At 40.1% G+C, this 15,351-nt stretch overlaps 1 protein-coding gene across 1 annotated transcript; it reads left to right on the top strand.

The window, feature by feature from the left end:
• Nucleotides 1-12,160: 12,160 nt before the first annotated feature.
• On the top strand, nt 12,161-13,147 carry LOC116571847 (olfactory receptor 18-like). The gene has a single exon (XM_032310277.1). The coding sequence runs from the start codon at nt 12,218-12,220 to the stop codon at nt 13,145-13,147; it is 930 nt and encodes a 309-aa protein (XP_032166168.1). The 5' UTR covers nt 12,161-12,217.
• The last annotated feature ends 2,204 nt before the right edge of the window (nt 13,148-15,351 follow it).

Here is a 15,351-nt window from a genome sequence, read left to right as displayed (position 1 = left end):
ACCAAGTGGAATTTATTTCAGGGCTGCAACGTTGGTTCAACATCCGCAAATCAATCAATGTGATACAACACATTAATACAAGAAAGAATAAGAACCATATGATGCTCTCAATAGATGCTGAAAAAGCATTTGACAAAGTGCAGCATCTCTTCCTGACTAAAACTCTTCAAAGTGTAGGGATAGAGGTCACATACCTCAATATTATCAAAGCTATCTATGAAAAACCCACTGCAAATATCATTCTCAATGGAGAAAAACTAAAAGCTTTTCCACTAAGGTCAGGAACATGGCGAGGATGTCCATTATCACCACTGCTGTTCAAGACATTACTAGAAGTTCTAGCCTCAGCAATAAGACAACAAAAAAAAAATTAAAGGCATCCAAATTGGCAAAGAAGAAGTCAAACTATCACTCTTTGCAGATGATATGATACGATAAGTGGAAAACCCAAAAGACTCCATCCAAAACTGCTAGAACTTGTACAAAAATTCAGTAAAATGTCAGGATATAAAGTCAATGCACAGAAATCAGTTGTATTTCTTTACACTAACAACAAAACAGAAGAAAGAGAAATTAAGGAGTCCATCCCATTTACAATTGCACCCCAACCCTAAGATACCTAGGAATAAACCTAACCAAAGAGGCAAAGAATCTATACTCAGAAAATTATATAGCACTCATGAAAGAAATTGAAGAAGACACAAAGAAATGGAAAAATGTTCCATGCTCATGGATTGGAAAAACAAATATTGTGAAAATGTCTATTCTACGTAAAGCAATCTACACATTTAATGCAATCCCTATCAAAATCCAAACCATTTTTTTTCAAAGAAATAGACAAAAAAAAAAAGAAATAGACAAACAATCCTAAAATATATATGGAACCAGAAAAGACCTCTAACAGCCAAAGGAATATTGAAAAAGAAAGCCAAAGTTGGTGGCATCACAATTCCAGACTTCAAGCTCTATTACAAAGCTGTTATCATCAAGACAGTATGGTACAGGCACAAAAACAGACACATAGATCAATGGAACAGAATAGAGAGCCCAGAAATAGACCCTCAACTCTATGGTCAACTAATCTTCGACAAAGCAGGAAGGAATGTCCAATGGAAAAAAGACAGCCTCTTCAACACATGGTGTTGGGAAAATTGGACAGCCACATGCAGAAAACACCACACCCGAAAATAGATTCAAAATGGATGAAGGACCTCAATGTGCGAAAGGAATCCATCAAAATACTTGAGGAGAACACAGGCAGCAACCTCTTTGACCTCAACCGCAGCAACTTCTTCCTAGGAACATTGCCAAAGACAACAGAAGCAAGGGCAAAAATGAACTATTGGGATTTCATCAAGATCAAAGCTTTTGCAGAGCAAAGGAAACAGTTAACAAAACCAAAAGACAACTGACAGAATGGGAGAAGATATTTGCAAACGACATACCAGATAAAGGGCTAGTATCCAAAATCTATAAAGAGCTTAGCAAACTCAACACCCAAAGAACAAATAATCCAATCAAGAAATGGGCAGAGGACATGAACAGACATTTCTGCAAAGAAGACATCCAGATGGACAACAGACACATGAAAATATGCTCCACATCACTGGGAATAAGGGAAATACAAATCAAAACCACAATGAGATACTACCTCACACCAGTCAGAATGGCTAAAATTAACAAGTCAAGAAATGACAGATGCTGGTGAGGATGCAGAGAGAGGGGAACCCTCCTACACTGTTGGTGGGAATGCAAGCTGGTGCAACCACTCTGGAAAACAGTGTGGAGGTTCCAGAAAACACTGAAAATAGAGCTACCCTATGACCCAGTGATTGCACTCTTGGGTATATATCCTAAAGATACAAATGTGGTGAGGGGCGCCTGGGTGGCTCAGTGGGTTAAAGCCTCTGCCTTCGGCTCAGGTCATGATCCCGGGGTCCTGGGATCGAGCCCTGCATCGGGCTGTCTGCTCCGCAGAGAGCCTGCTTCCTCCTCTCTCTCTCTCTCTCTGCCTGCCTCTCTGCCTACTTGTGATCTCTGTCAAATAAATAAATAAAATCTTTAAAAAAAAAAAAAAGAAAAAAAAGATACAAATGTGGTGCTCCGAAGGGGCACGTGCACCTGAATGTTTATAGCAGCAATGTCCACAATAGCCAAATTATGGAAAAAACCTAGATGTCCATCAACAGATGAATGGATAAAGAAGAAGTGGTATATATACACAATGGAATACTATGCAGCCATCAAAAATATTAAATCTTGCCATTTGCAATGACGTGGATGGAACTAGAGGGTATTAGGCTTAGCAAAATAAGTCAATCGGAGGAAGACAACTATCATATGATCTCCCTGATATGAGGAAGTGGAGATGCAATGTGGGGGGTTTGGGGGGTAGTTAAAGAAAATATGAAAGAAGGTGGAATTGGGAGGGAGACAAACCATAAAAGACTCAATCTCAACAGACTGAGGGTGGCTGGGGGGAGGGGGGATGGGAGAGGGTGGTGGGAATATGGACATTGGGGAGGGTATGTGCTATGATGAGTGCTGTGAAATGGGTAAACCTGGTGATTCACAGACCTGTACCCCTAGGGATAAAAATACATTATATGTTTATTAAAAAAATAAATAAATTTAATTTAAAAAATTACTGGAGATTTCTATGAAGATGAAAATTTAAAAAGAGAAAAAGAGAAAGGGAGGCAAATCTTACTGCATGAACTGAGACACATTTTAGGATTTCCACCCTCTCTTTTTCTTTCTTTCTTTTTTTTTCTTAGAAGGGAGAGGTGGTGGGGACCACACTTGATCCCTCAAACCTGAGATCATAACCTGAGCCAAAATCAAGAGTTGGACAATTAACCAATGGAGTCACCCAGGCACCCTAATTTCCACGCATTCTTGAATGAATTTCCCTGGACTTGATAGGCTTCTACCTCTCTGATATATAATAAAGTCAAGTCATTAAACCTTTCTTAGGATTGGATTTCACCAATAAACCCACCATTTCAGTAACAATGCAAATTCCGCTTTACAAACCATGACTGAGTATTTATTGGGTGCAAACTTCTTTTAGAGGCCACACATATCTTGAAATGGATAATGTTCTCCCCATTTCTAGATGGAGGATAACAGCACAGAGAAGTTGGGATGTTGACATATTCTCCATGTTTGGTCTGATTCCCTTCCCAGGGCTCTGTGCACTCCACCAGTGTAGAATGCTTGCTTTCTTTTCAAACATGCTTTAGTTCCAGATGAGCAAACAGAAACAGGACCAAGAATTCCTTATCTTGGGATTCTGTGAGTTCATCGGTGAATTAGGGAATTGGGATAAGTGGTTTACAGGGGCTTTTGCTACATGAATATTATAGATCATAAGATTTTCTATGAATAGTAATGCATTTTGCAGCCTATTTTGGAAATATGTGATATAAAAATATTATTCATTATCCAAGATAGGCATTGGTTCATTTTTTTATATAGATAATTTTAACCTATTTACCATCACAGTGAGATGTCCAGTACATCAAATTCCATAATAACCTTTTAACCTGACCTTTTTGATACATATATCCCTATATTTCTTTTGCTTTTCTATTTTTAAAATTTTTTAAAATTTTAGTTTAGTTTATTCTTTTTTTTTTAAAAATTTTCTAATAATCATATAGAGTTAAACTTCAAGGTAATCCCCTTTCCCCAATCAATGCTACCCCTATAGGTAAACCAATTTTTAATCCCCCTTTATCTTAGGAAAGTTGAGTCCTTTAACAAAGATATCAAGATACATCCAGGAAGAATCAAAATAAACTTTCTCACACACACTGAAAATTTATAACCACTCTCCCATCTTTTTCTTCTGCTAGTGTTTCTGTGTATTTGTGTTTGTCCTGATAGTATATAAATCTTATACTTGGGGTTCTTTTTGACGAGGTTCTTTTTTTTTTTTTTTTTGCTTCTATATATATTTTTTTTTTCTCTTGTCATATACTTTTATCAGTCTTTTTGTTTGTCTGTTTTTGTTTGTATAATTCCTAAATCTTACCTTGGGGCCCATTTGGGCTGAGCCTTCTCTTTTATCTTCCCTTTTTTTTTACTCTCTCTCTCTCTCTTTTTCTTTTTCTTTTCTTTTTTCTCTCATTTGGGTTGGGAATCCTGATTGCTCAGAAGCATTCCAGGGTGCACCTTGACTGCAACATGGTCGATATATCCAGCTACATCCGTTCAGCCATCTCTCACCAAAATGACTAGGAGGAGGAATGCCCAACAGAAGAAAAATACAGAGGATGGGCCTTCTGAAACAGAGATAATGGCTATCAACATAGACAATATGTCGGAAAGGGAATTCAGGCTAACAATTATCTAGGCAATAGCTATGTTGGAGAAAGCCATGGATGACCAAGCAGAATTGATTAGGGCAGAACTGAAAGCCACCAGGGATGATGTTCACAATGTTAGGGCAGAACTGAAAGCCACAAGGCATGATGTTCACAATGTTCTTAATGAGTTCCAATCTAATCTAAATTCTCTCAAAGCTGGGGTAACTGAGACAGAAGATAGAATTAGTGTTCTGGAGGACAAACAGATAGAGAGAAAGGATCAGGAGGAAGCCTGGAACAGGCTTAGGAGCCAGGAAAACAGAATTAGGGAAATAAATGATGCCATGAAATGTTCCAACGTCAGAATTATTGGAATCCCTGAAGGGGAGGAGAAAGAAAGAAGTCTAGAAGATATAGTGGAACAAATTTTCCATGAAAATTTTCCCTATCTCACGAATGGAACCAGTGTACATGGACTACAGGCAGAACGGTTTCCCCCCAAGATTATAGATTCTCAAAAGCCCTCCACATACCCGATAGTAAGAATGAAGAATTATAATTGTAGGCAGGCCCTTCTGAAGACAGCTAGGACAAAGAAACTCCTTACATACAGAGGAAAGCCCATCAGAATAACGTCAGACCTGTCCACAGAGACCTGGCAAGCCAGAAAGGGCTGGCAAGATGTATTCAGGGCACTAAATGGAAAGAACATGCAGCCAAGAATATTTTACCCAGCAAGACTGACATTCAAAATGGATAGAGAGACAAAGAGTTTCCAAGACCGGCAAGGCTTAAAAGACTATGCAACCACCAATCCAACACTGCAGGAAATATTAAGGGGGGTTCTATAAAAGAGAAAAAATCCTAAAAATATCATCCTAAACATATAGATAAGGAAGATGTGGTCCATATACACTATGGAGTATTATGCCTCCATCAGAAAGAATGAATTCGCAACTTTTGTAGCAACATGGACGGGACTGGAAGAGATTATGTTGAGTGAAACAAGTCAAGCAGAGAGAGTCAATTATCATATGGTTTCACTTATTTGTGGAGCATAACAAATAGCATGGAGGACAAGGGGAGTCGGAGATTAGAAGGGAGTTGGGGGAAATTAGAAAGGGAGGTGAACCATGAGAGACTACGGACTCTGAAAAACAATCTGAGGGTTTTGAAGGGGCGGGGGGTGGGAGGTTGGGGAAGCCAGGTGGTGGGTATTAAGGAGGGCATGTATTGCATGGAGCTCTGGGTGTGGTGCAAAAACAATGAATACTATTATGCTGAAAAGAAGAAAAAATAAAATATATTAAAAAAAAAGAATTCTAAAACATCTCAACACTCAAACCTCCTTCTCCAATCCTCTATACTCCTGTCATTTGGTCATTTGGGCTCTCTAAAATTTCCTCTGCCATTGATGTGCACATACATAAGCACAATTTCTTACCCTCACAATTTAATTGGGTAAATACTGAAGTTTTCTTCACATCAGTTAATGAGAAACCAAACTCTGAGCTTGTCTTCCAGCCAAGCCTTGAGATCATCCACATTTTGAAAGTAGAGATCTCTGAGGACCCCTGAAGTATTTAAGCAAGTGATCAAGTAAATACTTACCAGATAAGTATGTAAAAATAAAAAATTGTTTATTTTTAATGACATACATCACTAAACAGAAAAATTAAAACCTGAGGTGTGTCTCAAGCAGCAAAAAACTTACATCTCCAATGTATAAATTCCAAATGCCAAACCAGGACTATAGAAAGAAAAATAGTAAGTTCTCCTAAGAGACATACATTTTAACTGAGACAAGAGAAATTCAACAAGATTTTTTAAAAAGATTTTATTTATTTATTTGACAAACAGAGGTCACAAGTAGGCAGAGAGGCTGGCAGAGAGAGAGGAGGAAGCAGGCCCCCCACTGAGCAGAGAGCCCAATGTGAGGCTCGATCCCAGGACCCTGGGATCATGAACTGAGTTGAAGGCAGAGGCTTAGCCCACTGAGCCACTCAGGCACCTTCAATAAGATTCTTGGTATAGAGGACCTAATTCTCTCTAAATTGCTTGATTAAGTCAGTGGCTGTACATATATAAAAGTCATATGTTACTCTCTGTAGTTGAAAAAAGTGTCTGAATTTTACAATGAGATAAGTAACTTGGAAGTCAGAAATGAGGAATAGAAGTCAGCTTCCTCCTGAGAAGAAGAGGGGGTCTAGATACTACCTGCCACCCAGAGCATTCACTTCTCTCCATCAGTTAATAATTGCAAGTCCTTAGAGATTGGGAGAACATGGACCAATCTGGCTAATTATGTGCCAAGTGCTTTGAGCCCTCAACTGTAAACAATCAGCCTGTGCTTTCTGGTCTTTTAGTTTTCAGTCCCAGGTCAGTGGGCTCCATACATGTGTCTCCTCCTCCCAGAGATGTCTGCTTGAGGACACCCATACCAGCATCTGTCTTCCTGCCACTCCTGGAAACAAAGCCTCTGTCCTCAGCCAGCTCCAGGCAGTGGAGAGGCAGCCAGCTCTGCAACCCTCCATCCACCTCCAGCAGGGACACAGTACAGACCAGTGAGTAGAAAGTACAGTGGAGTGACTGAATGCAGGAGGGACAGGGAGAGCATTGTTCCCTCCTCATCAGATCACTGGGACAGTTTGGATAGCCAGACAGGAGGGGACCAAATTGCAGAGATTCAACGCAAAGCCCTATGAAAACCTAGTGTTGTTGGTTCTGGCAGGGACCCTAGCACTCTTATTTAGATTTCTATTTTTGTCCCATGCTAGTTCTATTTCTCCTGGGAATTTTCCCATCAGAACATGAAATAGGTCCTTTTTAACTGTTCCGTGAGTCCTCCACATGATCATGAAGGTGATGATGATGGTGAGGATGGAAATGATGTCAGTAAACACAATGTTACAAATCTTTAGCTTGGAACTCTAAGTGCAAGACACTGAGATGAAATTTCTACGTAGTTTGCAAACTTTTATCTGCATTACCACCCCCAGAAAGACAGCATCAGCATTATCATCATTTCAGAGTTAAGAATAGGAGCATAGGGGCGCCTGGGTGGCTCAGTGGGTTAAAGCCTCTGCCTTCGGCTCAGGTCATGATCCCAGGGTCCTGGGATCGAGCCCCACATCGGGCTCTCTGCTCAGCGGGGAGCCTGCTTCCCCCTCTCTCTCTCTGCCTGCCTCTCTGCCTACTTGTGATCTCTGCCTGTCAAATAAATGAATAAAATCTTTAAAAAAAAAAAAAAGAATGGGAGCATAATATTTTTTTCACTTCCTGATTTTATTTATTTATTATTGCCTTCAACTCACCTTTTAATAATTTTTTATTTAAATTCCAGTTAGGAGAAGAAAGGGAAAAAAGGGTGGTGGGAATCAGAGGGGAGATGAACTATGAGGGACTGGACTCCAGGAACAACCTGAGAGTTTCAGAGGGGAGAGGGATGGAGGTATGGAATAGCCAGGTGGTGGGTATTAAGGAGGGCATGTATTGCATGGAGCACTGGGTGTTATACGCAAACGAATCATGGAACATTACATCAAGACTACTGATACACTGCAAGGTGACTTACATAATAAAAAAAATAAATTGCAATTGGTTAACATACATTGTACTGTCAGTTTCAGTTGTACAATATGTTCATTCAACGTTTCCGTTCATCACCCAGTGCTTATCAGGACAAGTCCCTCCTTAATCCCTTCACCTATTTCACTCATCCTCCCACCCACCTCCCCTCTGGTAACCATCACTTTGTTTTCTATAGTTAAGAGTCTGTTTCTTGGTTTCCCTCTCTCTCTCTCTCTCCCCCTCCCACCCTTTGCTAGTTTGTTTTGTTTCTTAAATTCCACATATGAGTGAAATCATATGGTAGTAGCTAGTCTCTTGCTGACTGACTTCTTTTGCTTAGTATAATACTCTCTAGCTCCATTGCAAATCTCATTCCTTTGAAGGCTGGCTAGTATGCTATTGTATACATAAAGCACATCTTCCTTTTGCATTCATCAGTCGATGGACTCTTGGGCTGTTTCCCAAAAACACTGTTGTTGAAAACGCTTCAGTGAACATCAGGGTGCATGTATTCCTTTGAATCAGTATTTTTTTTTAAATATTTTATTTATTTATTTGACAGAGAGAGAGAGAGAGGAGAGAGAGAGAAAGTAAGAGAGGGAACACAAGCCAGGGGAGTGGGAGAGAGAGAAGCAGGCTTCCTGCTAAGTGGGAAGCCTAAGGCAGGGCTTAATATCAGGGCTCAGAGATCATGACCTAAGCAGAAGGCAGAGGCCTAACAATTGAGCCACTCAGGTGCCCCATGGATCAGTATTCTTTTGTCTTTTAAATACCCAGCAGTGCAGTTACTGCATCATAGGGTGGTTCTATTTTTAACTTTCTGAGGAACCTCCATACTCTTTTCCAGAGTGGCTGCACCAGTTTGCATTCCCACCAACAGAACATGAATGTTCCTTTTTCTCCACATCCTCACCAACTCTTGTTTCTTGTATTGTTGATTTTAGCCACTCTGACAGGTGTGAAGTAATATCTTATTATAGTTTTGATTTGCATTTCCCTGACGATGAGCAATGTTGGCCATCTATATGTCTTCTTTGGAAAATTATCTACTCAGGTCTTCTGTTCATGTTTTAATTGGATTATTTGTTTTTGGGGTGTTGACTTTCTTAAGTTTTTTGCATATTTTGGATACTAACCCTTTATCAGATATGGCATTTGCAAATATCATCTCCCATTCCATAGTTGCTTTTTAGTATTGTTGATTGCTTCCTTTGCTACACAGAAGCTTTTTAAGTTTTTCCAGATCCTGGGGTAGACAGGGGATGAATTCAGGTTTGAATGCAGACAGTGAGACTGTTCACAGGCTACCCAGACAGTATTCTCTCCTGCCTATCCAATTCTCACCTCTCTTTCCTGTTACTCCAGGCAAAGACCTCCCCTCGCTGAACTCTTAATGTTTGGCTTTCATGCGAGAAGACACCAGACAGCCGTTAGTGTCGCCTGCTGCATCAACTGTAGAAAAGATGGCTGAGATGAAGGTAGAGATCATGAAGAGTCAGCTCATGACAATTCAGGGCAGCTCTCTTTCTTGCCTCCACTCTCAGATTTTGCTTCATATTCCACATTCTCCCCCATTCCTATAATTTAAGCACTCTTGATCTTTAAGGAGATAAATGTCAGGGTGTTAGATTCCATTCTTTGTCAGGAAATAAAAAACAGTTTCAGGATTATCATAGCAATTTTGGAAAAGACCTCTGGACTTCTGCTTAAACTCTCTGAAGTGCAGGGAAAGAGAACAAACAAGTCAGTTCATGCACCTCACAGACCCAGCATGTGATTTTGAATCTTATCTGCTCTACTTTCATCTATATGACACTTGGCGAGTTCTTCATGTCTTTGAGCCAGTTTCTACAACTGTACTGAGCAAGAATTAAGATGAGCACTGGCCATGTGACTAAATATGGTATATGCATATAGTAATGATAAGGTAAATTTTAGGTATTGTTGTGGTTGTTATTGTCATTATCAAGGCTAAGCACCATCTATCCAACTAAAATATCCTGTGATCAGAAGTTTCAGTTTCCCCTAGATCTTGAAAGAACTCTTTTTTTTTTTTGTCCTTATTCAGGTAGATACTGAGTGTTTGGAGGGAAGCAACTGAATCACAGTCGTTTCTGATTTCCCAGAGCTTATACTTTGCTTGGCACAGTGTAGGCTCCTAGAGCATCAGTGATCTCTGTTCAATATTAAATGGACCCTTCTTTGGTTCTCAGAAACAGGGCATACATAGAGAGTGTGGGTTCCATGCATTGGGTGGTTTGCTTCCTTCCAATGATGTTTCATAGATCTAGGTGGAAAGTAAAACAGTGTTGCTCTGTATCTATGTCACAGATTTTCTAAGATACCTATCATTTTCCACTTAATAGACTCTTCATTTCAAAATTACTGGAGATTTCCATAAAGATGAAAATTAAAAGAGAGAAAAAGAGAAAGGGAGGCAATTCATACTGCACCTAACTGAGACACATTTTAGCATTTCCACCATCTCTTTTTCTTCTTTCTTTCTTTCTTCTTTCTTTCTTTCTTTCTTTCTTTCTTTCTTTCTTTCTTTCTTTCTTAAGAGGGAGAAGCAGTGGGGGCCAGACTTGATCCCTCAAACCTGTGATCATAACCTGAGCCAAAATCAAGAGTTGGACACTTAACCAACTGAGTCACCCAGGCACCTCAATTTCCATGCATTTTTGAATGAATTTCCTAGGACATGATAGGATTCTACCTCTCTGATATATAATAAAAGTCATTAAACATTTCTCACCAATAAACCCACCATCCCAGTAACAATGCAATTTCTGATTTACAAACCATGACTGAGTATTTATTGGGAGCAAACTTCTTTTAGAGGCTGCATGTATTGTGATATGAATGATGTTCTCCCCATTTCTAGATGAGGATAACAGCACAGAGAGTTTGGGATGCTGACATATATCCCATGTTTAGTCTGATTCCCATCCCAGGGCTCTGTGCACTCCACCAGTGTAGAATGCTTGCTTTCTTTTCAAATGTGCTATAGTTCTAGATGAGCAAACAGAAACAGGACCAACAATTCCTCCTCTTGGGATTCTGTGAGTTCATCTGTGAATTAGGGAATTGGGATAAGTGGTTTACAGGGGCCTTTGCTACATGAATATTATAGGTCATAAGATTTTCAATGAATAGTAATGCATTTTGCAGCCTATTTTGGAAATCTGTGGTATAAAAATATTACTCCTTATCCAAGGTAGGTATTCTCCTGTGGATTTATCATGGAAGGACCATTAGAACACAGACTTTGGGGATCTTTCTGATTCTATACTTTGATAATAAAAGCATGAAGTTGATTTTGTCCATACTTTCTATTATGAAAACAAATGTAGATAATTAAGAGTAAAATTGTACATATATTAATTTTTTTACAATGTAATCATATTTTATGCCTATATATTATAGAAATTCTCATTTATGTAATACAGAGGTGGGCACAAGAATTTTATTAGGAATATTCTAATAAGGGGCAGCTGGGTGGCTCAGTCAGTTAAGTTGTCCAACTCTTGATTTTGGCTCAGGTCATGATCTCAGACTCCTGAGATGGAGTCCCACATTGGGCTCTGTGCTCAATGTGAAGGCAGCTTAAGTTTCTCTCTCTCCCTCTACCTCCTCCTGCTTGTACTCTTGTTCTCTGTGTGTCTCTCTGAATAAATATTTTTTAAAAGGGAATAGTGTAATAAGAAATTAAGAGATAATAAAGTTCATCTTTCAGGTAATACTATGCCACTTTTGAAGTGCTTGAAATAGATGTATATACTTCAGTGACACTTAAAACACATTCTTGTGGTAAGTGAGAACTCAGGAAACAATATGTGTATTATTATGGTATTAAATTAGTTTTTCCAAAAACTGTTTATGGATGCATAAATCTGTACTATTATTATGGAAACATTCAAAGGAAAATATGTCTACCATATTCATGACAGTGTTTGTCTTTGGGCAGTTGAAATGCAGGGGAATGGGATCATGCAGGGAAAGCAAGAAAACTCAATTTTTACTGGCAACAAATATGAGTTCTGAAGCCAAGTATAACTAAGTATTTCTATGTTTGTACATTTGTATGTTTCTCTAACATTCTTTAGTTCAATGTCTTCATAGTGGGTATATATAGAAACAGGTAAATAGCTCAGTCACCAGTAAGGAAAGAGTTCTAAGAAGAGTTTACAATTAAGAAACGTTGCTGAAGGTACTGGAATGTATGATGGGAAGTGTGAATTGCTTGAATCAAAATAGGTGCATTTAGCTGGGTGTCTCTACACTTGTTTTGTGTATTCAATACTCTCTTCTCTTTTGAGAAGTGTCCCACCTGCATGGAACCACGGAATCTAACAGCTGTCTCAGAGTTCCTTCTCCTGGGCCTCTCAGATGATCCAGAACTGGAGCCCATTCTCTTTGGGCTCTTCCTGTCCTTGTATCTGGTCACCTTGCTTGGGAACCTGCTCATCATCCTGGCCGTCAGCTCTGACTCCCACCTCCACACGCCCATGTACTTCTTCCTCTCCAACCTGTCCTTGGCTGATATTGGTTTCAGCACCACAACAATCCCCAAGATGCTGGTGAACATTCAAACGCACAGCAAGTCTATCACCTATGCAGGCTGCCTAACTCAGGTGTCCTTTTTTTTCCTGTTTGGGTGTTTGGACGATCTGCTCCTGGCTGTGATGGCCTATGACCGATTTGTGGCCATCTGTCACCCCCTGAACTATTCAGTCATCATGAACCCATGCTTCTGTCGCTTGTTGGTCCTGATGTCATTTTTTGGCAGCCTTTTGGAATCTCAGATTCATTGTTTGATGGTGTCCCAACTCACCTTTTGCACAAATGTGGAAATTCATCATTTCTTTTGTGATGCACCTCAACTCTTCCACCTTGCCTGCTCTGATACCTCCATCCACACCATACTAATGTATTTTATTGGTGCCATCTTTGGTGGTGTTCCCCTCTCAGGGATCCTTTGTTCTTATGCACGAATTATTTCCTCCATTCTGAGAATTCCATCCACAGGTAGGAAGTACAAAGCCTTTTCTACCTGTAGCTCCCACCTGTTGGTTGTTTTCTTGTTTTATGGGACAGCAATTGGAGTGTACCTCAGTTCATCCATCTCCTCCTCCCTCAGGAAGGGTGCAGTCACCTCGGTGATGTACACTGTGGTCACCCCTATGCTGAACCCCTTCATCTACAGCCTGAGGAACAAGGACATCAAGAGGGCACTGTGGGGGATGTTCAGCAGAACAGTCTAATATCAGCATTCGTCTTAATCTTTCTGGGTTTATAGAACTGGAACATGCAGGGAATCAACAACATCAAGAAATTCTGAATCTGCAGCCACATGGTATATATACTCATATGGATCTCTGCTTTTTGCTTATACAGCTATTCCTGTTAGCATAGCTCTAATGGAAATGGGGGGTTATTTTGGACTCTCCACTTAAATCATAGTCGTTGCAGGATTATGTGTATAATATGTATTTCTATCACTTTCTTTATGCATTGCCCAGGACTCTTGGTCATGTGCAGTCTTGTTTCTATCATTGCAAAATAATTATAACTCTCCCTCTCTTGTTTTTTTTCCCCCTTTTAAAAAGATATTTTACCTATTCATTTGAGAGAAACAGCCCAAGAAGGTGGAGAGGCAGAGGGAGACGCAGGCTCCTTGTTGAGGTGGGAGCCCATCATGGGGCTTGATCATGACCTGAGCCAAAGGCAGAGTAAATATCTGAAACACCCAGGTGCCCCATCTTGTTATTTTCCTATGATTCTGCCCCCCCACCCAGCGCCATTTGTTAGGAGGATCTAAATTCTACCTTAAAGTCCAAAACATCTAATATATCTCTGTGCCTTAATGATCTTGATCAGATTTATTTAAAAGTATGCTTCACCCCCACCATGGAGTCCAACATGGGGCTTGGACCCACAACCCTGAGATCAAGACCCAAGCTGAGATAAAGAATCAGATGCTCAACTGACTAAGCCTCCCAGAGTCCCATCTTGATCAGATTTCTTGGTGAATAGGATAACTACTGAATTTCCTTCTGAAGCTGAAATGACACACTATTAAATTTGAGTTTGAATAAGTAGCTATCAAGTTTCCTGGGACTTCCCTAGGAAAACAGGGGTGTACAATTCCCAAGGAATAGATGGGAGAGAAACTACCAGAACAGAGGTGATCTTAATTTTCATGGTGATTGTCCTTCCTATTCAATCTAATTTCTCCCCAGTTACATTATGTAACTAGACACAAAGGGACAAATACTGTGTGCTTCCACTTATATAAGAGGCATATAGTAGTCAAATTCACAGAGACAGAGAGTAGAATGGTGGGAGCCAGGAGCTACAGGAGGGAGAAAGGGCATTAGTGTTTAATGGGACAGTTTCAGTTTGGGAAGGTAGAAAAGTTCTAGAGATGGATGGTAGTGATGGTTGTGAATATACTTACTACTACTGATCTATACAGCTCTGAAAAATAATCCGAGGGTTTTGAAGGGGTGGGGCTGGGAGGTTGGGGGAACCAGGTGGTGGGTATTAGAGAGGGCATGGATTGCATGGAGCACTGGGTGTGGTGCAAAAACAATGAATACTGCTATGCTGAAAAGAAATTTTAAAAAATGGTTAAGGTGGTAAATTTTATGTAATTTTTTCACAATTAAAAGCAACAACAGGGGTGCCTGGGTGGCTCAGTGGGTTAAAACATCTGCCTTCAGCTCGGGTCATGATCCCAGGTCCTGGGATCCAGCCCCACATCGGACTCTCTGCTCAGATGGGAGCCTGCTTCCCTTCCTCTCTCTGCCTGTCTCTCTGTCTACTTGTAATCTCTGTCTGTCAAATAAATAAATTAATAAAATCTTAACATCAGCAACAACAACAACCAAAAAAGATCTCTTGTCAGAAATAAGGGACATGTTACTTCAAATGTTGGGTGTTTCTCAACCCTCGGCAATCAACCCCTATAGGGATCTGCCTCAGTAAGGTCATGCCTCCTTCCTGGGGCAACCCACATCTGGTAAGTGTTTGATTTGGGGGTGTAAACATTTTTACTCTTTACCCTAATTCCAGCCAACTCTAAGACATCATCTTAACTCCAGAGCTCCCTGATAGTTTTTAGAGGTCTTTGATGGACTTCAGTTTGGCTTGACTTTTTCCACTGTTCTTTCTTGTTGCAACAAATTTGCCAGACCACAAGATTGCCCTCCCCTCTCACAGCAACCATAAGTTCAGGGGTCTCTAGGTCTGCTCTCACATCAGACCAGTTAAATATAAATTTGGGAAGTTTTTCACATTCAATGATTTGCTAGAATGATTCAAACTGAGAGCACTGCCTCAGATTTGATGACGAACTTGAAGAACTCATAGAACTTAAGAATCAGTCAAGCAGAGAGAGTCAATTATCATATGGTTTCACTTATTTGTGGAGCATAACAAATAGCATGGAGGTCAAGGGGTGTTG

Source organism: Mustela erminea, chromosome 1, assembly GCF_009829155.1.
Source record: "Mustela erminea isolate mMusErm1 chromosome 1, mMusErm1.Pri, whole genome shotgun sequence".
Taxonomy (NCBI): domain Eukaryota; kingdom Metazoa; phylum Chordata; class Mammalia; order Carnivora; family Mustelidae; genus Mustela; species Mustela erminea.
This window is presented reverse-complemented; position numbering and strand designations above follow the sequence as displayed.